Source organism: Leopardus geoffroyi, chromosome B3, assembly GCF_018350155.1.
Source record: "Leopardus geoffroyi isolate Oge1 chromosome B3, O.geoffroyi_Oge1_pat1.0, whole genome shotgun sequence".
Taxonomy (NCBI): Eukaryota; Metazoa; Chordata; class Mammalia; order Carnivora; family Felidae; genus Leopardus; species Leopardus geoffroyi.
In genome coordinates this window covers 8,839,371-8,864,845 of record NC_059337.1, presented here as the reverse complement: position 1 = coordinate 8,864,845, position 25,475 = coordinate 8,839,371, and the positions used below count along the sequence as shown (strand labels likewise).

At 39.9% G+C, this 25,475-nt stretch overlaps 1 protein-coding gene across 2 annotated transcripts in view; it reads left to right on the top strand.

The window, feature by feature from the left end:
- AGBL1 (AGBL carboxypeptidase 1) overlaps positions 1-25,475 on the top strand; it is an 843,774-nt gene that overhangs the window by 427,677 nt on the left and 390,622 nt on the right. For both annotated transcript variants that reach the window (XM_045448714.1, XM_045448713.1), the window contains exon 21: positions 3,455-3,631. In XM_045448714.1, coding sequence (XP_045304670.1) covers positions 3,455-3,631 — 177 coding nt within the window. The remainder of the gene's footprint in view (positions 1-3,454; positions 3,632-25,475) is intronic.

Here is a 25,475-nt window from a genome sequence, read left to right as displayed (position 1 = left end):
CAGAGAAAAGAGAAGACGTCTGAGTTCTGTAGAGGTGATCATGGGGAACCGGCACCCCACAGAGGGCTCCTCCCTGGAAATGAGCTGGGAGCTAGGAGCTGTCTAGTGGGTTCATAGTCAGCATATCTTTGAAAGTTCTATCTTCTGTGAATTTGGGAAACCAGGCAGGACTTGGAAGAGTCAGCAGAAAGCAGATGAATTGAAATGCAGCTCAAGCTTTTACAATGTTCCCCAAAACCAGAATTAATGATTCAGGACCACCTCTTCCTCCATCAGCTGAGGTGCTCCAGACCCAGCTGCTCCAAGACAAATGGGATTCAGTGTCTACGGGGATGCAGAATACTCATTCTCGGGGCTGTTTCTTGTCTAGTCTTTAAGTCCCTGCTAGGTTTGTGTTGAGACCATGCTAAATGCCAGCTCCTGGACCATGCTGTGTATGTATATTATGTCATTCATTTCTTGTATTTCTTTACATGCCTATGGAATTATAATACCTACTGAAGAAGTTTTGTCCTACAGTGGTTACACTAAGCTCATGTGATCTGAATTAGGATATCTGAGTTGACGTTCTGGATTTGTCCTTACTAGCTGTGTGACCATTGAAAAGTTACTCATCCAGCCTCTATGTTATGAGATAATAACAGAATTTATGTCAAAGACTCATGATTAATTGAACTAATGCATGTAAAATACATAGCAAGTGTTGAGTGAAAAGGCAGCTATTATAATTTTCTTTTTTTTTTTTTAATATGAAATTTTTTTGTCAAATTGGTTTCCATACAACACCCAGTGCTCATCCCAACAGGTGCCTTCCTCAATACCCATCACCCCCCTCCTCTCCCTCCCACCCCCCATCAACCCTCAGATTGTTCTCAGTTTTTAAGAGTCTCTAGTGTTATGTATGCTAAGTGAAATAAGTCATACAGAGAAAGACAGATACCATATGTTTTCACTCTTAGGTGGATCCTGAGAAACTTAACAGAAGACCATGGGGAAGGGGAAGGGAAAAAAAGGGGGAAAAAAGGAAAAAAATAAAGAAAAAAAAGTTAGAGAGGGAGGGAGCCAAACGAAAACAAACTATCATAATTTTCAACTTTTGGAAACCGAGATTAAGTTTAAGGGCACAGAGCAAGTGAGAGAGAAAGAGTTGAAGGTCCCAAGTCTTTTTCCATTGGAGCCGGGAGATCCCTGAGAGCATCACAATAAGGGTCCACTGGCTCCATTCACATGCAGTGTTTATCTATATCTTAATTCATTTACAAAACAAAACAAGACAATCTCCAAATACTAACGCTATAATTATCTTCATTTCTCTGACATAGATCTATTTGTGTGAGATCAAAAGGGAAATGGGTTCAGGACTTTATTACCAATGCTGTAGTAGTTTTGGAGTCCATTATTTAATGGCTAAACTCTTGCTGTGGATATGTAACAGACATGCTCCAACTGCACCTTGTAAACCCCTTATTCTCCAGGCTCCAACAAGGGGATCATAGCTTGTAAAGCTTTCTGAGATACACGCCATTAAATGGAACATGTGGTCATTTGGGTATGGGCTATATGAACTAAGAAAACCAGGTTCACTTAAGTAAGAAAAAAGAGATCATTTAAATAATGTCCAATTAAACTTTTTATAGCAAGGTAAAATATTGGTAAATTGAGACCATTTTCAAGTATTTTCAATCATTTTAGTTGCGATGTATATGTCATAAATATTTTATGTAATACATAAAACAAAATAAATTGTTTACATAGCATATAAATAATATATATAGTGTATGCATGTATAAATATAGTGTGTGTGTGTATATATATATATATATATAGTGTGTGTGTGTGTGTGTGTGCGCGCGCACGCGCATGTGTGTGTGAGATATATTTAAGCAGTCCCCTAAGGGTCTGGACTAGCAGATTCTATTTATTTCAGCAAATAATTATGGAGTGCCCCCTATGAGCACCCAGCTTGGTGTGCAGAGATTTTCCTGTGAACAAGACACAGACCTGCCCTTATGGAACTTCTGAGCTGCAGAGGAGATAGAAAATAAACAGCTAATTACATGAAAATTAATTTTACTGTGATTGCAATGACACTTTGAAGGAGAAAAATGGGGTGAAGGAATCACTGGGAGAGAGGGACAAAAGTGGGTAGATGAAATCAATTAGGGGACAATTATAGAAACTCAAGTGAGGACATAACAGCTCATTTCCCTTGTCCAAATGATGCTGTAGGTCTGCAGGCTATGTTGGGAACTTAACGATCATACTAAATTATATGAATAATTACATTAACATATACATATATCATAGGTAATTTATAATATAATTAATACTTGTATTAATCTTTATATTAATGTGATTAAGTTATGTTAAGCATGGGGACAGTAAGAACCCAGGTTATTAAGAGATTTGCTCAGTGTTCTAGAAATTAACAAAATTGCATTTCTTTAAAAGTACTCTTAATTTGTATTCTCATTCTGAGGAAAGAACACTTCCTTCTCCTTGCAATTTGTCCAAAGCCTGAAGTTTCACTGTTTGTTATCTAATATGCATAATTTTGTACTATGTGCTAGTATTCTGTCAGCAGTGAAGTAAAGAACCCTTCTTGTTAATGGCACAAATGTTTGGGACTATCTAGGCTCAGGATTTCTGCTAACCCAAGGACCTGGTGTGCTATGAATTCTTGAGTCATCGTCCTCGAAGTGGGGAGGTCTGGTGACTAGAAGTCCCCTTTCTGTCAATCAGAGAGTGGCAAGGATCTACATACAGATGCTTTCTAACCATAGATTAAGTTGTCTCACCTAAAGCTTTTCCACCCTAGGAAACAGTGGTATATAAGAACTCAGAGAGGATGGATTTAGTTTTATAACTGGTCCAGCCTCAGATTTATGAGATTTACAAGATGGGACTAGCAAGTTCATTTTGGCAGTCGTACTATTTTAGGAAACTTTATATGTGACCCTCAGTGATCATCAATGATTTGAATATCTGGGATAAGTCAGAAGTCCTTAGTTTGACTCTTAGAGCTAGAAAACCATGAGACTGGGTGGAGTCACTCTCTGAATTTCAGTCCGTATGAAATCTGTGTCTTTCCATGGAGCTCAACACAGTGATGTGTGAGGCTGAATGTATACATGTACAACATCGGTCCACAGTGATGGAGAGACATGGAAATGGGAGATCATGGTCTTTCGAGTAGGCCGGATTGACATTTGGATCCCATTCCAACCACTTTGTAGTTGGACTTATGCTATTTCTTTCTTACTTTTCTAAGTCTCAGATTCCTCATTTGAGAGCACAAAACAACAAACCCTTGGTATCCATTCCTTAGGGTTGATAGAAGATTGCAGGAGCATATATTAAGTGTTTGATATATTGATATGCTTAATAAATGTTGGGACATTATTTTTTATGATGCATATCCCTAATTCATCATGATTTTATTTTTTTGTTGTAGACTCTTCCCAAAATCCTTGATAAGCTAGCTCCAGCATTCACGATGAGCAGCTGCAGTTTCCTCGTGGAGAAATCCCGAGCCTCCACAGCCCGGGTGGTGGTGTGGAGAGAGATGGGGGTGTCCAGAAGCTACACAATGGAAAGCAGCTACTGCGGCTGCAACCAGGGGCCCTATCAGGTATGTGAGGCTCTGGCATATGCATACTTTCTGTCCAGCAGCTATGTACTGTAATGGGGGCACTATTAAAGACCTCTTAGTTCTTCTTTCTCTCCTGAACGTGGAAGAAGTCTCCAGGTAGTCTGGCCTCGCTACCTGATCTTGCAGAACTAATCAATGATTGCATTCACTGGCAGCACAATCTGTGTTTATCCTGGAAGCAATCTGTACGTGCCCGTTGGTTTGGTTTCTCAGTCATGTGCCCTGACCAGCAAGTGGCAGGGAGCCTCCCTCAGACATGCACCCCCAGCTTTTATGGAACCTCGGCCTGGCGCTGTTATATGCATGGGGATCTCTTGTTACCTTTTGCACAACTCGACTGGTTCCCCTTGCATCATAAAGGGTGTAGGTTGGTGCATAGATATTGCCCTTTACATCCATGTATTGTGTGCCTCTATCTTATGTGATTATCTAAATCAGCAGCTCTCTGTTGCCCTGCTATCACCAGAGTACACAGAAGTGTGTTCATGACATGTATCTCCCCAACATGAGTGGATGTGGGACTCATGCTCCAGTGTCAAGGGAAAGGCTCGTATAAATCACATTTTTTTTTTCTACAGCTCTGTTAACTGCATGAGCAGCTGGATAGCTACTAAGGCAGCCTGCTTTAGCTGCTCTTCCCTGTCCCCACTAGAGGAGCATAAATAAGGGACGTTGTGACAATGCCATGGTAGTAGGTTCTTTTAAATTTGTTAGGCAAGCTGACAGTCTTCTATTCAATCCCAAGGATACCTGGACCTTACCAACATTAAAGCTCATTACATTGGCTTTGATATTATCCTGGAACAGCCAGGAAGCACTTGGCGCCTACATGGTCCTGTGCTTGTGGAAATCTGGTAGCTCTTAGGGAAGACAGGGAGTGACAGGTGATGAATATTACCTAACTTCCCACCTGGCCAAAGACTTTTTTTTTTTTTTTTTTTTTTTTTTGACACAGGGCTACTGAACCACCCGTTCTAACCTATTAATTCTGTTAAATAGCCAATCAGTCCAAACAGTTGCTCAAAATAAATTGTTCAGTTATTGAGTTAATAAATTATTAGATTGAATTAATCCAGTTTACCCAAATTAATGTCGATGTAGAAAAAGAAGAGTGAGATCATTGGAGGGGCATGGGATTAGGCATCACAAGACCTCACTTTCCCACTTATCAGCAGTGTTGCAAGCTACATACCTCTACGAACCTGTGTATGTTTCATATATCAAATGTTAATATTCATAAGGATTCCTTTCCTCCCTACTGCACAAGAGTTTTTGTAAAGGCCAAAAGAGAATGTAGACATGAGTGCATTTGAAGGTTGTATCATCAGGAATATGTTCAGTCCCTTGGCCTTCAAAACCTATATGATTGGGAAAAATAAGCCTGGAGTATTATTGACTCTAAGGACTTAAGGATATAGACTTGTATCCCTCTAGTTGTGTGCCCTTTGATGGATAGGGACCAGACACTTATTTAAAGGAGGACTCCATGCATCCTTCACAGATCTATTGGTGTGGTGACTTTCATTGACTTTGTTTCTCCAAGTAGCAATTCAGGCTAACAGCTTCCAGTCAGATAAGTATCAGTGCCATTCATGATAAATCAACTAGAAACTCAAACCTCTGGAGTTGCTGTTTGAGAACTAGATGACTCAGACATTCAGGCCCCTACCAACACTCCATCTTCCGTGTAACAAACACATGGGCTGTTACAAATGACACGGAATGACAGAGTTGCCCAATGGGGTGGCTTTCACATACCAGCTCAGCATTTCCTCTGTGAAATTGTCCACGTGGCCTTTGCATGAGATCTTTGTAAGAAAGGATGGAGAAGGAATTGGCTAGAGGAAGCCCTAATGGTGCCAGACCTGGTTTTGCTTTAACAATCCCATCCTCTATATGAAACACCTCTCCGAATGGATTGGTTTTCTCCTTCCCTTTGTTTTTCTGTCCTTACAAATGCTGTTGAATAACTGAGCAAAATTGCAGACAGTGAGTAAGAGGATGATGAGTAATTTTACAAAGGGGTAGGGGGAACACCCCAAGGGAAGGAAGCCAGCCCAGAATTGGGAGTTTTGGTGATTTTTGTTTGAGGTATATAATGCAGTCTATGAGCTATAAAGCAGTATAGAAATTTCCATCCTGAACATATTGCAAATGATTTTTGTACATTGAGAAGCTCAGTCCCAGTTGAGTCCTGAGGTTATTATTTTAAGGTCATCTTTCCATTTTTTGTTTAGCATTACCATTTATCCAAAAGATGGAGGGTACTTAAATACACCCATGAGGGGCATTCCTTCCTTCCTTCATAAGAATATCAATATTTTTGCAGTTTCTCTGGTTAATGCAGCTTTAAAGTAGTTCCAATCATTTCTCCCCCAGCACACTAAGCACCTGATTTGTTAGTATGGAAATGAAATATCATTTCTTACAATGACATTTATGTTGGAACGGCATTAAAGAACATAAGCTATTACCTTCAAATAATTATTACTGATATGATATTTTCTCTTCTATTTTCCAATCTATAGTTGGTTAATTTAAAAAAAAAGAATTCTCTTGCTTTTGTGTCTTTGGAATATAGTCTCTACTGCTAGGTTATACATTTGGATCTATAATCTCTGAGCCTCACCCACTGAGTGATTTACTTTAACTATTAGGGACTGGTCCAAAACTATCGAGGCTATGGAGGGGAAAAGCCAAAATGGAATCAGGCATACTCTCGGGGCTCATGTTTTAGAGGTGTCCAGTCTGTGTGGATAGCTGTGTATTTCACACCTAGCATTTGCAGCCTGGGGTCACATACATGGTGTGTTTGCACATTCAAAGACATGTGCCTGGGCCCCATCGGCTGCTTGTAACTTAGGACAGTGTGAGCACTGCCACCCAAGCAGGCTGTCCACATGCCCTTCGGCAATGCTGCTGACTTGTGGGCAAAACGGGTCTTCGTCAGAGGAAGGACAGAGTGAGCACCTGAGGTCTGAAGAGTAACTCAACTGATATTTAAATCCGCTCACTTCGCACTGTGTCCTATGGACCCTCCAGCAATCCATTTGCTATGCCACCAACAGAAAGATTTTCCGGTAACCCAAACCTATTCAAGTCACAGTGTTGCCCATAATCCTTCATTGTGTCCAGAGCAAGTCCAGCTCCTTATCATGCCAGGTAAGGCCTTATACAACCTAATTCATTTGTGTGATGCTCAATCCCTTGTTTAGCATAGAGTACATGTTGAATATGTGTGATGATTGGCAAATGAATGGAAAAATAAGTGAACGAATGGATGGCGATTTCCATGTAGAGTCAGATGATTATCCTCTCTGTCCATAGATCACTAGAAAAAGAGAAGGAATTGCCATGGTCACGTGTGACTAGAAGCCACTTTCAAATGAAGATTTTAATTTTTTTAATTTTTTAAAGTTTATTCATTAATTGAGAGAGAGAGACGGAGTGAGATGAACAGAGAGAATTCCAAGCAGGCCCCATGCTGTCAACACAAAGCCCAATGCAGGCCTTGATCCCAAGAACCGTGAGACCATGACCTGGGCCAAAATCAAGAGTTGGATGCTTAACCAATGGAGCCACCCAGGCGCCCCAGAAATGGAGATTTTTAGAGTCATTGAAATGGATAGTAATGGAAAATGTGTGGGTGAGAGAGGGAAATGTGTAAGAATGCAATGTTGAGTCCTCTCGACTCTGTCACTATACACATGACTTGAGAGCTCCTAATGGATTCTTTCTCAGAGTAAGGAGATTCTAATCCAGGCGCACTCTCACATGGCCACATTCTAATAAAAAATGATGATTCAATGGAAGGACTTCCACCAGTATACAGGGGGGATGCTGCAATGCACCTGCCAGATCCCCTTTCGGACCAAGGTACTCATTTTCCTGGCTGCTCACAGCTGTGTTCATCACCAGAAATTGTCTGCAGCTGATAGAAGTAGACTTGATCAAAGCTTTGGCTTCTTAGTGTGAGCAGCTTGCATCCAATAGCTGTTCTGAGCGTGGGTACAAAGGCCTGGCCTCATAGCCCCAGTTGGGAACACTCCAAAGGGCCATTTCAGCTCCAGAACTCTCTGTAGGATTGGCCGGGGCCTCTGTCACAATTGCACTGTGATTCAGCTTCCCACTCTGACCACTTCTGCTTTTTTCACCACTCACAGGTGTTGTGCTGGTGAGTGCTCCCCAAAAGTCCTTCTGCAAAACAACTTACTACTGTATTTCAAAAAAAAACCCCAAACAAACAAAAACCCTGAGATCAGGAAACAAAAACATTGCAACTAAGTGCTTGGCTATTGAAGATGGCTTGAGAGGGATGAACTTCATATGAAAAATTAAGTCATCTCACTTGGCTTGCAGGGCTCCCAGTGTCCTCCAGTTCATACTCTGCATCGTTAGCTGTTTCGGGACGTAACCCCACACAGATTGGGAGACCACAGCTCAGTGCAGGGACTCTTGCACTGCTGCTCTACCTCCATTGTGGTCCAGAAGGGATGCTGGGTGTATTAGTTTCCTGTGGCTGCCATCCCAAATCTCCATAAATTTGGTGGCTTAAAACCATAAATTTGTTCTTGCACAGCGTTGGAGACTAGAAGCCTGAAATCAAGGTGCCGACAATACTATGTTCTCTCTAAAGCTCCAGAGGAGACTCTGTCCCATGCCTTTCTCGTAGCTTCCGTTTTTTGCTGTCTCGTAGACCTATCACTCCAATCTCTACCTTTATCTTTGTATGGCCTTCTCTGCTTGTATGCCTCTGTCTCTGTGTTATCTTTCCCTCACTTAAATTACTTATTATTTTTTTTATTTCTTATTGAAGTATAGTTGACACACAATGTTATATTAGTATCAGGTGTACAATATAGTGATTCAACAACTTATACATTATTGGTTTCTTCTTTTAAGGACACCAGTCATATTGGATGTAGGGTCCAGCATACTCTAGCATGACCTCATCTTAACTAATTACACCTGCAACAACCCTAGTTCCAAATCCGGTCACATTCTGAGGTTCTGAGAAGGAAATGAATTTGGGGGGGGGGATGCCATTCAACCTGGTACACTGGGTCAGGCAAGGACGTACAGAATATACAGATCCAAGAACCAGAAAGAAGTTTTTATTTCTGTCTTCTTATTTCTATGCTGTGAAGTTTCAAACAAATTCTAGTCAGTCTTGTACCTCCTGAACAAGAAAATAAGAAGTTTCAGATTTTCTTGGAACATCTTGGAATCCAAATTTGAAGGGCATTCCGTGTATGATGAATGCTGATTAGCGCTGCTTGAGGATTATAATATATAGTACCGTAAAGGAGTGATGATGGTAATAAACACATTTATGGTACTTACTCTTTGTCAAGCCTTTTTCATGTTAAATTACTCCATCTTTGCTATACCATGTGACAAAATACTGCAAAGTTGGTTTTATTATCATTCCCATCATCATCCTTATTTTCCAAATGGAGACACTTAGAGAGGCTAAGTAACTTGGTCAATGTCACACACATAGCTAGTATGTTTTAGAATCAGGGTTTGAACGCAGACAGGTCTGGCACTGGAATCTTTGCTTTTACCCTCATGCCTTTTGCTTCATGGGATGTCATCGGTCAAAGTATCCCTGGGCTTTGGAAACAGGAGAACTAGCTTCTGCTTTTGGCTGTCACCAAATAGATCTGCAGCAACAAGTTTCTCATTTATAATAGGAAAATGTAATTAGAACTGAAAATTGGACATGGTCTCTGCCAAAATCATGCTTGAAAAGGGTTGCCTTCGCTGGGTATCTAAGGAGCTTCTGGATCATCTAGATCAGGGCGCTCTCGCTTAATTCTGAAACCCCCAAAAACCTTCTGTGGCACCTTCTCAGTAGATCCAATTTTCTAGGGAGAAAGTATTTTGCATTTAGCACCAATTAGCTAATGTCAGGAGATCTGTTCTACTCTTCACATCCCCCCATCTTATCCTGAGCTGTTTTGTTTTTTTATCTTTCCAGAGTAAACAAAGAGGAATTGGAGGAATACAATAGCTAGGTATTGGTAGCTGTCTATCTGGCAAGGAAAATGGGAAGAGCACAGCTCATCTTTAGTAAAACATCAGCTTAAGTTTGTATTAGTCAACCTCCTATGTTGCTTTCCATACTCACTTCACTTCCTGAAGGCTCCTCTCCTTTTCGCATTTTTCCCATTAGGGAATGATTGCTCTCAACAACTCATTGAGTCTTTATTTGAGGACATCTCTTTTCCCTCCAAGTGTCCTAAGCCACAGAATCACCTCTCTACCAGGGTCTACACATATATTCTCTCTCTGCCACGCATGTGTGTGTATCGCACATATGTACACAGTTGTACGGATGTCCATACCAGCAGTTTTGAATGACAGCTTCATGTGGGAGGTGTAGTTTCTTGTGTAGTGTGGACACTTGTACCAGAGTTCCAAGGAGAGCTCTGCATTTAGCAGCCATGACCTCGAGACAGTGACCTGTTTTCTATGACTTTTGGTTGTAACGGTGATGTTCCTCACAATTCCTAGTCATAGAAATGTTGTAAAGACTGAATGAGCTACTGCCTGTAACATGTGTATCACTATTTTCATACTAAACACTCAATACGTTTTATTGTTTGTATTCTTATTGATTGTATGTAAGAATTTTTAATGGTGGTTTTCTTTTTCATCTTAAGTACTGATACTTAGACTGCAACCCTCAGCCATAATTGTCTTATTCATACTTTCTTAAGTACAACCATTGAGGTTAGACATCAGGTCTCTGTGATTTTTATTAAATTTAATAGGCAGCCAGCGTTGCCACAAATATAGGTACTGATTAATTACAATTCTAGAAAAGATGTACACATGGTCAAAGCCTAGAAAGAAACCTCAAAATAGCCATAGATTTTGGCTTTTATAAAGACCGATATCCATATAGCAATATTTATAGATTTAGTTACATCAAAGAAACTTCTGTGTGTATTACCTTCACATTTCCTCTGCCTTTTGTTCTATCAAACTTCCTACACAATCTAGCCCATATTATAGCCAATTTGCATGCGAGGTCCTAGAAAAGAGAAGGGGAATTTGTGAGCCTGAGTCTAGGGGAAGGGAAAGAAAGAGCAAGGAGTAGAGGTCGGGACAGGAAACATACTTGAATTTAAAAGTCTATTCCAATTATGAGCACAACTCAAGAATATATTTTGGATCACTATTCTCTTGGAACCCATTTCCTTATCGTGTGGGCAGCCTCAAATTAGAATATGACTCTTTTTAAGCTCTGAATTGGGCAGGGGGATGGGGGATCCTGTTAATTTCACTAATGTAACCTGAGGAATAGGATTTCTCAAACTTTAATGAGCATAGGAATTACCTAGGGATCTTATATGATGCAGATGTTTGCACCACGTATCCATGTGACCTGGGGTATGGCCCAGAAATCTGCATTTTAATAAGTGCCCCTGAAGATTCAAATTCTGGTGACCCAGAGGCCAGTGACTGAGAAATGGGGCAGGTTACTATTTTTTGCAGTTTCTGTTTTTGTTTGCTCGCTTCTGGTCTCCTTTGGGCTATAGGTGATCTTCCATGGCTTTTGTCATAAAGTCTCAAATTCTCTGCCTTCCCTACCCTTGTGTGTGTGTGTGTGTGTGTGTGTGTGTGTGTGTGTGTGTGTGTGTGTGTGTTTCATTTGTGCTTTTAGGTGATTGGCCTAGTTCTCTCACAAGAGTTGTATGGAAAAACTGTCGATATCCCAATGAGAGTTTAAAATGTTTCTGTTTGTTTTTCTAGCTCCTGGGGCATCCCCAGGTCAAGATTTCTTAAATTGGCTATAGAACAAAAGAGTATAGGAACAAATATAATTACATACAAAAGTGTTTTTTGGTCTATGTATACATTTTTCTGGGGAGAAAATCTATAGTTTTTAAGACATTGTTAAAAGAGTGGATGACCCCCAAATAATTAAGAGCTCATGACTTAGTTTACTGAATCCAAGATGTCTAGAAGCCCTTTACAGCTTCTTGGTTTCTGCTCTCTTAAAAAAAAAAAAAGTTTAATGTTTATTTATTTTTGAGAGAGAGAGGGCAAGCAGGGAAAGGGGGTGGGGCAGAGGATCCAAAGCAGGCTCTGTGCTGACAGCAGAGAGCCCAATGCAGGGCATGCAGAGCTTGAACTCATGAACCGTGAGATCATGCCCTGAGCTGAAGTCAGACACTTAACTGTCTCAGCCACCCAGGTGCCCCTTGATCTCTGCTCTTAGGTCAGCTCTAGAAGCGTTTGACTTGACTTTGTGAAAATCATCCAGGAGTCTGTCACTCGCTGACTCCTTCTGCCTGCTTATCACTTAGCACAAGAACCATGATGTATCTCATTAAGTGTAGATTGGAGTTACTTCCATCTAAATCTTGTGTGATGACTAAAAGATTAGGACACTAATCTTTTCAGGATGATGCTTCTCACAGGTGGTCTTTCCGACTGAGGGTTTGTTAGAAACAAAGAGAGTCTCAGGCCCCACTGACTGCAGCAGGATCTACGTTTTAACAAGATCCTCAGGTGACCCGTGTCCCTAGGAAAGTCTGAGAAGCACTGATTCAGAGCAGCCTTGGTCAGCAGGGAGGTGAGAAAGGATTAGGGCTCACCAAAGGGAAATTGGGGAGTTCTCCCTTTTCTACTGGGGCAAGGACATTGTTCCCCAAATTTTTGTGAACTGGAATGAGCTGCTGTTTATGAATGGGATTTAAAAATTGAAGGTGGCCCTCAATATGAGACATACTGTGATCTGTGCCAACATTTTAATGCTAGATGAGTCTCTTCTTGTTCCCCTAGCCACCCACCCCCCATATGCTCTCACCTTCTCCAATCTAGGGCTTTGAAAAGAGAAGGACAACTTTCCAAAAGTCCGTTTGGCCATCAGAATGCCACTTCATTCCTTTGTAAATACAAATGTGAAACACAGCTCTAATCTATCATTTTAGTATTAGCCACTATTTGAACCATTCACGTCTATGCCCTTTTTGTTCTTATTAACTGTGATTCAACAAGTGTTGCCTTGGTGTTCTTTTTTTTTTTTTAAGCCTCATTGTGTATGATCTCAAAACACAGTCTGAGCCATTTATTAACTCACTGTGGGCTTAATGATGTAGTGAAATATTGTCCTCATCCTCTAGCCCTCAATTCCATAATGTATATCAGCATTATGATAGAATATTAAAAGGAATTAAATAAAAATCAAGAGGCAGAGATGCTAATAAGGTTGCCAGCAGGGGTCTTTCCTGGGATTACTAATGCCTTGGGAGCTGTGAATTTTAAATGCCCATTGTAGAAAATGGTTCATTGTTTCAAAAGTAAGGATAGAATCTGGCCCTTGGGATCATCCAGTGAGCCTCAAATGACCTCTGATCCTTTAAAAATAATGTGGCTTCAAAGGACCAAGAAGAAGAAAAGATGGTTTATCTCTGTAAATCTCACTCTCCCCATGTGATCAATGTAAGTTCAATCAACCAAATACCCTAAAGGAAAGGATATAAAACCAAAGGAAGGATTAATTTAATCCGGGGTTTTATGTAGCTTGTATCATAGGGGAAAAGGACAGGCCAAACCTGAGATACATTTCTTTGTTTTTTTCTACGTGACCGAGTTCCTTGGAGTAGCTTCTCCTAACACAGGAGCTGAGAAAGCAGTGTCCCACTCTTGAGAGTAATCCGTAGGATATATTCTCTGTGAACTAGAGTGGACCCCAGACCATGACTGTGAAAGGTGATCCTTTCCTCCAGCCAATTTTTAAATTCTCTACCAGGTGTTCCCTCCAAAGGAGTGGCCTCCAAGATTTCTCTTTTTAAAAACTAAGCAGTAATTATCTTTATAAGCCTGTATTCCCTGAATGTAAATGAGAAAAGAACATTTTAGAATATTTTGAACCATGGTATTAGGAGGTAGGCATTAGATATTTTTATATACATTTATACCTCCTTTCTTCATTGATTAGTTAACATATATTTGTTAGGCATCTACTCTGTTTCACGCTGAAGTTTGTGACTGGGGATATTTACAGAAATCTAAAAACACTTAGCAAAGACCAGGCACATGGTCAATTCATCTTCATTCATTCATTCTTTCATTCATCATTCAGTAAACATTAAAAAAAAATCCAGACAATATGTTAGGTGCCAAGAATATGACAGAGTGGAATTGACAGCTTCCTACTCTCTCAGGGTTTATAGTCCAGCCAGAAAGGCAGTTAATTAAGTCAGCAATAACAGCAGAGAGTAGTATGAAAACAACTGGGTGTTATAATAGAACACAGAAGGAGATAATTTAGGGCTTTGCTAACTGTTGGTTGAGTTGAATATGAATTATCCACAAATTACTTTTTTGTGTGTGAAATTGGAAAAGGTAATTCACCTGACAAAGGAAAAGACACTTGTTTGAAAGTAGGCTAAGGTCAGGGAGTTCTTGGTTTTTCTTTCATCCTCATTTGCTTTCATGCTACTTCTGGCTCATTTCATAGTTCTTATTTTTTTCCTTAAAGTTTTTTTTTTAAAGTTAATTTATTTATTTTGAGAGAGAGATAGAAATGCAGGTTGGGGGGCAGGGCATGGGTAAAGAGGGAGGGAGACAGAGAATCCCAAGCAGGCTCCACACTGTCAGCACAGAGCCTGATGATGAGCCTTGGACTCATGAACTATGAGATCATGACCTGAGCTGAAATCAAGAGTCAAATGCTTAGCTGACTGTGCCACCCAGGTGCCCTTCATTTCATATTTTTAAATTGCACCCTGTAATTCCACATTGGGGATGCATATTATGCTGAATTTGAGCACACTGGAGCATGCAAGTGTGTTCTCCTATCCCTTCTTCCTGCATTCCCTCCCTAGGAACACACAGGAACCTACCGCAGGTGTTTCTATGGAGCTTATAGTGAACCACACCTCCCTGAAGGCAGACATAGAATTGAAAGATCAGAAATGTTTCCAAATCCTCCTTCAACTGGTACTGAGTAATGAAAGTTAAATAATGGTAATCTTGATTATTTTATGAATTGAATGTCTGGCTCTACCCCCCAAGTATTCCTGAAGACAACAAAAATCATAGTAGGAAAATACCCTTTGCCTAGTGGTTTATAACTCATAAAACACTTTCATAAACTATTATCTCAGGTGAGCCAGAAAACCACCACAGATCAAGTGTGAGGGGAAATGGAAGTGAAAGATTAAAAAAAAAAAGTGAGCCTGGGATGGCACAGAAAACAGTGAGAAGTGTGGCTGATTATTGGGCTGGTCAAAGCAGTTGGGTGGGCTTGCTCAGCTATGTGACATGTGTCTGGATAAGGCTATGTGCAGAGCCATTTCCGGGATGAGGTGTTGAGATGGAAGAAAGACTCATCTGCCAGCTATGCATGCCCCCCTTCCTGGTTCCCATTAGTCAAAATGTGTCTCCAGAGAAGTGAATCCATATGTCCAGGTGGCACCATTGGGACCTTTTTGTAGCCATTCATCTAAGTCCAGAAATGGTAGATGGGGCCAGAAACTCAGGATGGAAGGCTGGTGGACCTGGTTCTAGAATAGCAGCAATGAAGGAAGTCCTCCCAAGGATGCCAACTGGTCAGCCCCAGTATGTGGAAATGTGAGGAGCCCAGCAGAATTGGTGGCACCCAAGGCAAGGCTCACCCCTGGGGGTCCAGGAGTTGGCATCACCAAGGGAATCTGAGGAGGTGCCTAAGATCTGTCCTATACAATACCAAGATAAGTCTTTTTTATTTTTTAAAATATAAAGTTAGAGCAACAAAGTGACAGTATGCAACTAAAATATTCATAACCCTTCATCCTAAAATTCCCACTTCTAGAAATGTAAGTCCAGAAGTGCATGAAGATACATGTACAAAGATGCCATTTCCTGTTCATGGTGAACAAGGAGACATGACCTTAACTCCCATCACTCAAGGGTCAGTGAAATACACAGTTGTCTGTTTGAACAATGGATGCCTCAGACAGAAGGCACAAGATAATTGCACTCACCTGGTCTTTAGCACTTCTGTCCACTAGCTCCATCGTTTATGGCCAATATTTAGGGAAAATTATTTAGTCTTTTTAACAGTGTAGTCATCAGAAAAATGGGGATAATGAGTTTACCTCCCTCAGCACATGCTTGTATGCAAAGCACTTGGGAGAGCATCTCACACCAAATACCAGCTAATCCTCATCTTCATTGTCATCATCGCTTATATATTGTTACACTCAGTCTACTGATGTGAAAGCTGAGATGGAGAAAATTTAAGGGACCTTTCTTTTTTTTTTTTTTTTTGAGTTTTTTTATTTTTAAATAATCTTTAAACACCCAACACAGGGCTCAAACTCCCAACCCTAAGATCAAGAGTCCAGTGTTTCACTGACTGAGCCAGCCAGGTGCCATCCCTTAAATGTCATTCCTTAATGCTTGACAACTTGTCAGTAGTGGGATTTGAATTTAAACCATTCTAATTAGAATAGGAACACACAAAATCCTATGTTACGGCAGGTTGCCTCACGTTGATGAAAATTTCAGGCGTCACAGAGCTCGAAGCAGCTATTGTGTTACATGGCAAAATTTGTGTCTAAAACGATCTTAGCAAAATGGAATCCTGGAAAGTATCAAAAGAAAGACTTCATATGGGTAATTGGGAATTCCTACTTTTGGTTAAAACAAAACATCGCTCAAGTAGAAGACGGTTTATAAAAAAATATTTAGAGGTTTTACTTACTGGTAATGTAATATGATTAAAATGTGAAGTACGTTACAAATGTGAATGTGATATTGGACTACATTAAAATTATCATAATTGCTTAGAATGAGAAAGCTGATATTCTGTCTTCTCCAACTCTGTGTAATTGAACTGAAAAAAAAAATGTGTTCCATCAGCAGCAGGACTCGATTTTCGAGAACTGTGCTAAAAGTATGCAATGGTCGGGTAAAAAGTGCCTTTTGAGCCATCCTAAGGAGGATGGAGTTTATTTTCAAAGATACTAGTTGTCCATCCATATGATTAAAGGAGAGATGTGATGGGGTCTTATCTGTTTTTTAACAGTTGTGTGCTGAAAGGGACTAGAGACAGGGAGGCCATGTTTGGAAGGAGGGCAGAGGCATTTGAGAGAGACAAACACCTTCAAGAGGGATTCAGAAGGTTGGAACTCACTGGGTCTGGTAAAGGGCTGGATGGTGTGGTGGGGGATGGAGAAGTGGGGAAAAACTCAGGTGACTTCCAGATTTTAGGACTGGATTCAAGATAAGAAATGTAAGGGGAATCATCTTGTGGGCATGTGTGAGAGAGAAATGGTGATTATATGCATCAGGAAGTGAAACACAGGCAGGGAAACTGACTACTTCTTTGGGTGTTACTGAAGACACGAAACACTCAGAGTTTGGCTTAGTAGATACACTCTATGGCCAGTTCCCTCTGTGAAATTCTTGATTCTGTAATCAGAACATTAATGGAGGAGAATGTGAAGTTGCTACGTTACCCTTATGAGAGACTTTCTAACACACACTCATTACTTCAACACAACTGACCTTATCTAGCTTGCAGACTAATTTAAATTCTCAAGCTTATTTCATTTGTGCACTCCAAAATGCTTATTATAGATGTCCTTATTGCTATCAACTTCCTAATGCTGTCTTGACTGAAGAAAAGGGTTCTGGGTCAAACTTTACTATACAAACTTGGCCATTTGTATAAACATATAATATACATAATATGTTATAAACGTATATATTTCTCTAACCATAATACAGTAAAATCAAGAGAAAAAAAATAAAAACAGTAAGGCCCAGAAGTATACCTATGTCTATCATTGTTTTTGTCATTTTGATGTTGCTTTCTAGACTTTGGCCATATGTACATCTTTTCTAGAATTGTCATCAATCAGTACCTATATTTGTAGATTATTCCTTTTTTTATATTATTCATTTTTAGTTAACTTTACAGCTTAAGGGTTTTCCATCTTTCTCTGAAGACTTACACTTTGAACAGTTTTCCCCCAATATTGCATTTATCACACTGCAATTTACTTAAAATTGTTAGACGTTTAGGTTGCTTCCAAACTTTTGTCTGTTTTATGCAAACTATGGGTGGAAGTTGTTTGTGTATAATTTTTCCCCACTCACCACCAATATTTTCAACTAATAGGTTAGAGTTCCAAAGGGGAATTTTAGGTTAAAGTGCTTCTGAAAACATGGAACTTGATCTTGCAAGATATCATTCACCCCAGCTGAGTTTGGACTTGGCCTTGACCCCTTTCTCATAATGTTGAGAAGTTGAATTTCCACTTGGGCTTATTAGTTTAACCATATACATAGCACACTTACTAAATGAGAGAACCACTCAGCATACGAAGGAAGACAAGATACAAATAGAATGGCTACTTTTATTTTAAATGTATTTCTCAAATTCCGGCATCTCTTGATTTTGATTATTCCTTCTTACTAATTTTCCCCCCAGATCAGTTAATGGGAAGAACTAGTGCCAACGTTTCATATAAGTTTTCTTATTTCATATATTGTCATAGAAAGGAATTCATGGGTTTTTTTGTCAATTTAGTTTTTAGCTTTTGTGAAATGGTATCCTAAAAGAAACCATTGAAACAACCATCAGGTTGACTTCCAAATTGGATCATCATTGTGTCATTCATTTGAAATCTCATTTACCACTGAAAATCACTGCCAATTATCATAACAAATCAATTTTTGTGTCCTCACATTCCTTAAGGTACTCCTCAGTTACCCATGAATGGGTTGAGTACAGCTGTTCACAATCAACCCCGTAATATAACCTAGAACTAAAACCTTCCTCTCTCCCAAATCTCCGTGATAGAGATACTTCCTCACTGGATCAGCATTGGTACAGAGATAAGACCTTGGTAATTTCAGTTGCAAAACATTAAAGAGATTACCAAGGAAAGCTTTCTTCTGGAAAATGGAACTCCAAAGACTTCTCTTCTTTAAGGATTCGGGATATGAATTTAATTTGGATTACCAGGTTCATATGCAATGATGATAAATATACACTGGCATGAGGCATTAAAATGATTACTAAAGCAAGGATGATTTCTCTAGCTCAGACTTTCTCAAACGTGCTACTACTGTCATTTTGGGGCTGAGTAATTCTTGATTATGGGGGCTGTCCCTTGTGTTGTAGAGTGTTTGTAGTCCCTGGCCACCATCAGATGCCAGTAACACCTCCCTAGTCATGATAACGAAAATATATCCAGACATTGTCAGTTGTCCCCATATGGATCAGAACCACTGTTCTTGAGAATCATGCCTTACTACAGATGTTTTCTTTCCCAAGGCCCCTCTTTGCATCTTGGTTTCCTCAACTGCGAGGCACCCGGGTGGCTCAGTCAGTTAAACATCTGATTGTTGATTTCGGCTCAGGTCATGGTCTCATGGTTCATGAGATGGAGTAATACGTTGGCCTCTGTGTTGGCAACAAGGAGCCTGGTTGGGATTCTCCTTCTCCCTCGCTCTCTACCCCCAGCCCCCCCACTCACACTTGCTCTCTCTCTCAAAATAAATAAGTAAACATGAAAAAAAATCAGAAGACTGACTTGGATTATATCCAAGTCATTCTCCAATCATAAAATTACTGGACCATGCCTGAGCTAGACAAATAGGCTTCATGTCTACATGATTTTCCAAACCCTAGTCTTCTTGATTCCTCAAGTTAAAAAATCACAACAATGTTTTGAAAATGTTTTCAAAGAAACACTGTGGTGCTATTAGTTGGGGAATGTAAACAAAATGGGCTACTGTTGTCTCTAAGGAGAAAAGAAAATAATCTTTACAGACGAAGACTGGAGATTTTGTTTGTGCTAATGCCCTAAAGTTTCAAGATTGGAAGCAAGCTGGAGTATGATGGAATCAGATGATAGGAGAAAAGTGGCTCAAACCAAGAATGAATAGAAAAGAATGAAAAGCCAATAGATTTCAAGTCTGAAAATATGCACATCACTTTTTTTAAAAAACATAACGTAAACAAATGGGAAGAGAAAAAAAAAATTCAAGGAGTCCAGGAACTGATTTCCTAAAAGCACATTGTTTGCTTTGGGAGGCTAATTCTTTCAACATTTTGTTACTTAACTTTCACAAAGACTGGAGACTAGGTGTGAAATCCATCAGTTGGTTTCAGGGCAGATGGGAAGGAGTGGTTAATGAATTCAAGACCCTGGTGAGAAGTAGAAACTCTGAAGTTCTACGATAGCTGTGACAGTGGGTGGCACTGAATAAAGTGACTGAGAATACCTAGCTGTGTTCCACATAACTCTACCGTCACCCTGGAAAGGGCTTTTGTAATGCTCAGTGTCTATTTGGACACAGTCTTGTCAGCACACCCTGTGCACTGAATAACACCAATGGATTCGGGTTCAACTTCATGGGCAAGAACATTTGTATCTGAGAGATAGCTCCTGACAAAATCTAATCAGAAAGAAGGGGAAAGGATATTGAATCTCTGTCTTTTGTGCTCTCTCTCTCCCTCTCTGTCTGTCTGTCTGTCTGTCTCTCTTTGTCTGTCTCTCTCCCTCTCTCTCTTCCTCCTAACCCTTTACTTCTAAGTTATGTAGGCAGGGAAACTTAAGAGTCATCCCATAAGTATTCATGACTGTGAATAATAACAAGTAATGTTATTTAAGTACTTGACCTCATAATAACTCATCATACTTGTTAGAGCTCTTACCTTCGCATGTGTTAGATTAACTGTCTGTATAAACCTGTAAGGTAGTTGCTACCTCTTAGGATATGGGAATTAGAGCAGAGAATAATTAGGTAACATGTCCCAAAGTCACACAGAGAGTAAGTTGAAAGAACTGGGATCTGAGCCCAATCAGACTCCCTCCTGGAGTCTTCTCCCGACTGCTCTCTCCTACCATTTCACTGAGCATGCTCCAGCATGGTCTTATATCATCTTAACCACCACCTTATGAGTAGGTATTATTTGTATCTTTTTCCCACAGAAGAGGAAACCTAGGTGCAAAGAGGTTGAATCATCTGTCAAAGGTCACGTAGGAACAAAGTAAGGAATCAGGGATTCAAACTTGGTTGGGCCACCCTCAACCTTTGCTCTGACGTCTGTGCTTTTTGCCTCCTCTGGAAGAGCTAGAAGGGCTTTTCCAAGGCAACTGCACAGTGTGGCCAATGCCATCGGAGTCACAAATAGCTCGTGTGGTAGCATGCTCTCCTTGTTCAGAGGAAGATGTTACGTTTGGCTGCTAGGAAGAGAAATGCAAAAAGCCTTCACGGAGGGGGTGGTATTAGCTAGGGTTTGGGGGAAATGGCCTTATTTTATAGGCAGAGATTGAGGAGAGAGCATGTTGTGGGGAAAAAAACAGCATATGAAAAGGCATAGAAGCTGCCCTCCTGGAAATGTTATTCAGTTGGTCATGGAGAGGTTTAGGGCAGTGAGAGGTGTGTACCCTTTCTGAAAACAGACATGCTATGCCTTTCCTAAAGATTTTCTTGAAAGCACAACAATTCAGGGAATCTCAGGTCTCAGAAAAAAAGTTTGGGTTCAAAAGAGAAAAGGGCATGCTTATCAAAGCCATTACCAATGACAGCCTCAGAAAGTCACCAGGAGCAGAGAAGATGCTGCTATATGGGGACCTGTGCCTGCCCTGGGTTACCCCCAAAGTGGGGGCCATTGGGGTAAAAAAATCCCAGTATGAGAGTTACAGCCCATAGGAAGCTTCTAACTATTTCACAGGCCCTCAGGAGTCACTAGAAAGCCAGAACTGTCTTTAGCCACAATCCTTTTTATGAAGCAAGTAACTGGTATATACATGTATTTATATGAAAAGTGTTACTAATAAATAACATGTATGTTCTCGGCACTATAGTCAGTGATTCTAAATAGTAACTCATTTAAGGACCTCAGTAACTCTTATGTTTAATTGCCACAATTAGTAAGTTTACATTTAGGGAGAAAATTAAGTTTATGAAGAGAATTTTAAAAGTCTGCATTAAAAGAATATTGTGATATTTGAAGTCAGAGGGAGCTAGAGATGACTACTCACTTGATATGGAACATAGTCCATCCCTTCAGTGAAGGTGATGAAAGAATCTGAGCCTTAGGGGCCTTGGTCTCTTAATGGTGTTACCAAAGACTGATGCAGTGGGGCTTTTCCAGTTACTGTTGTCTGAAGAGGATGCAGCCAATAGGAGTCCTGCTGTCCCAAACAAAGAGAAATGTCCCAGGAGAAGAAAATTGGCAGCAGTAGCTACAGAGGACAAGCCTGCCTTTTGTGTCCTGCTTGGGGGAAGTTATGGCAGAGATTGTCGGGGTGTGTTGTTTTTGTCTTTTCAATATTTTTAGAAAGCCTGAGCATGCAAACACATAGAATTCATTTGCCTGGGGTCAGGCACTATGGCACCTGCAACCTGCCACTGCAGGTCAATTATATTTCTCATTTCTATTTTCATAAAATATGGGCTTTTATTGCTGCTTGTTTTGCTTAGTGTGATGCTTTTGCAATTATTCATCTTATGCGACATTGCTTTTTTCAATGATAAACCAACCTTGCATTCCTGGTATAATAAACCGTTACTTGTTTGTGATTAATTTTCTTTGTATATGCTTCCAGAGTCATTGTGAAGATACTTTGTTACAGATTTTTGCATTTATGTTTTTGAGGTATATTTGTTTTTAATATTATTTTTTTTATTGTCTTTAAGTTTTGTACACAGTATAATGGTGGTCACATAAAATGTGGTAGAAAATGTTCTTTCTCCTATTTCATTAAATAGGTTAGAGAATATAAATGTTATTAATTCTTCAAATATTTGATAAAATTCACCAATGTAATCATCTAAACCTGGATTTTATTTGTGGAAATGCTTTTTTATAATGATATTAGGCTTTGGTCACTTTCATGTACCTTCAAATGTGTGTGTGTGTACATGTATATACATGTGTATATATATATATATATATATACATATATATATATATATGTATATATATATATATATACACACACACACACGTGTGTGTGTGTGTATGTGTGTGTATTCTAATATTGAAATTTATAATCTTGGGGCAGGTTAGTATGATACACACTGCTCCTTCATTATCAGAAGCATAACAAAGTAAAATCTAATTTTTCAAACTCAACAATATATTGCAACATATTTCTATATTAATAAATACACAAGAGTACTTTAGGGCATTTCATTTTGTGCGTATATGGCAACTTATTTATCTGATTTCTCTACTTGTGTACTCACACTTAGTTTTTTAACCCCCCACTCTGCTGAGGCCTTCTTTACTCCAATGACAGCAACAACCTTGCTAATGTCAAGCTTGATAATTTCCTACACAAAACTTGTCTCAAAATATTCCTAGAAGGATCATTTTATTCATTCATTCATTTATTTATTTATTTATTTATTTATTTATTTATTTATTTATTTATTTTTAAAATTTATTTGAGAGAGAGAGAGAGAGAGAGAGAGAGAGAATGAGCTGGGGGAGAGGGGTACAAAAGAGAGAGAAACAATCTTAAGGCTCCACACTCAGCATGGCTCAATCCCACGACTCTAGGATCATGACCTGAGCCAAAATCACGAGTCAGAAGCACAACTGACTGAGCCACCCAGGGGCCCCAGAAAGATCCTTTTAAAGCATAGGTCCATTTATGGCATTCCTCTTCTCAAAACACTGCAAAGTTAGTGCACCTGGGTGGATCAGTTGTTTAAGCAACCAACTCTTGGTTTCTGGTCAGGTCATAATCTCATGGTGCATGGGATTGAGCCCCATGTTGGGCTCTGTGCTGACAGTGAGGAGGCTGCTTGGGATTCTCTCTCTCCCTCTCTCTCTCTGCCCCTCCCCCACTCACACACACGTGCAAACTCTCTCTCTCTTTCTCAAAATAGATAAACAAGCATAAAAAAATTTTAAAAACACCACACTGCACGGTTTCTCCAATTTACTCAGAATATAAAATCCCAAACCCTTAGAACAATTTATAATTCCCTCCATGATCTGCCTCCTGGTGTGTCGTCTCCTCATTCACTGTTCCACACACTGGTTTCTTTAAAATTCCTTAGAAATTCCTGGTGCACTCCCACCTTAGAGTGGGATTGCACCCCTCTTTTGCATTAGCACTCCCTCTTTTTGTGGAGATCTATAGGTGGGTGACTCATACCTTTAAGCCCTCACTCAGCTCTCCCCTTCTGCTGCAGCCTTGCTTGACCATCCTGTTGAAATCTGTAAATGCTCCTTACCCTCAGAGTTCCCAGTTGCATTTGCCCAGCTTTCCTTTTCCTTTTTCCCATATCACTCATCACCTTCTGGTATTATACAATTTACTTATTTGTTACATGTATTATTTATTGTTGGTACTCCTGTTAAAATTTAATCTTCTCAAAAGCCAAGATCTTCGTTTGGTTCACTAATATATTATATCGTGCGCCTAACTGACACATGGTAGACATTCTATTAATTCACACTGAGTGAATGATTTAGACAGGTTGTTCTCATTTTCTAAAATAAGATGAATCTATCTACCACGTGTCTATCTCTCCATCCATTCAACCATCCATCTATCACATATCTATATTTATATCTATACCTATATCCATATATCTACCATTTTTTCTATTTATATGATTTTGAGAATTTACTTTTTGTTAGGCACAGTGTTAAAACCGGGGAAAAAGAAATGTCAGTGATGTGCTGAAGCTATTCATGTCAGCTTGTTAGAACTGATTGTTAAATATTCAGAAATTTTACAGGCTGGCTGTTAAACCAATGATAACTTGAAATCGGTCATGGTAAGAGCAATTGCATCACAGAAATGGGAAAATTCTGCAAATCAAAGTTTTTTCTCATATGCCAACCACAGAGCCAGGTTACCAGTATTATTGGAAGGATAAGACTCATCTCATGTCATCAAGCCATTAAACTCCTAAGCATACAGTTCCTATATAATAGAGCTCAACATGATACTTTAACTGTACTCTTGAAATATTTATGTTTGGTGGAAATGAATGCAGAACACCCAAATGAGAACAGAGAGGTTAATTATTCGGAGCTTACTCTGGCAAGGGAAGAAGCCACCACCATCACCTATGTTTTACATAGACTCAGAGGCAGTCATCTAGTTGGAAAGCTTCACAGTGAGAAAAGAGGAAGCCTGCCGATTGGAGGTTGTTGTCACAGGGGAAATGGGTAAACAGAAGCAGGGAAACATATATGGTTGGTTTGGGGAGAATATTTGTCTTTCTCTAGCTGGATGAGAGAGACAGTGGACGTTGGCCATTGTTGACCCATTTTTGACCATTTTGGATGATTGCTGCAGAAGTTATGGTTTTGCTTTTTAGGTTTCTTATGTGGATCAGACCATATATTGTCATATATGGTCTTGCCATTGTCTGTTTGTATATTTAATCTCTTGGCCGGTTTTGGTCATTCTCTTGCTTGTGGGAGATTGACCAATTCAGAGAAGGCTCAAACTCCATCTCTTCACTTCTCCAGGATTGTCACCAACATCAACTGTATTGTGAGATCTTCTTGACCTTTTTATTATTATACCATCATGGTGATGAGCTGTTGAGAGAACATCTGGGCAGAAGTATTAAAACTCTGAATGAGGGGCGCCTGGGTGGCGCAGTCGGTTAAGCGTCCGACTTCAGCCAGGTCACGATCTCGCGGTCCGGGAGTTCGAGCCCTGCGTCAGGCTCTGGGCTGATGGCTCAGAGCCTGGAGCCTGTTTCCGATTCTGTGTCTCCCTCTCTCTCTGCCCCTCCCCCGTTCATGCTCTGTCTCTCTCTGTCCCCCAAAAAATAAATAAACGTTGAAAAAAAAAACTCTGAATGAAATGCAATG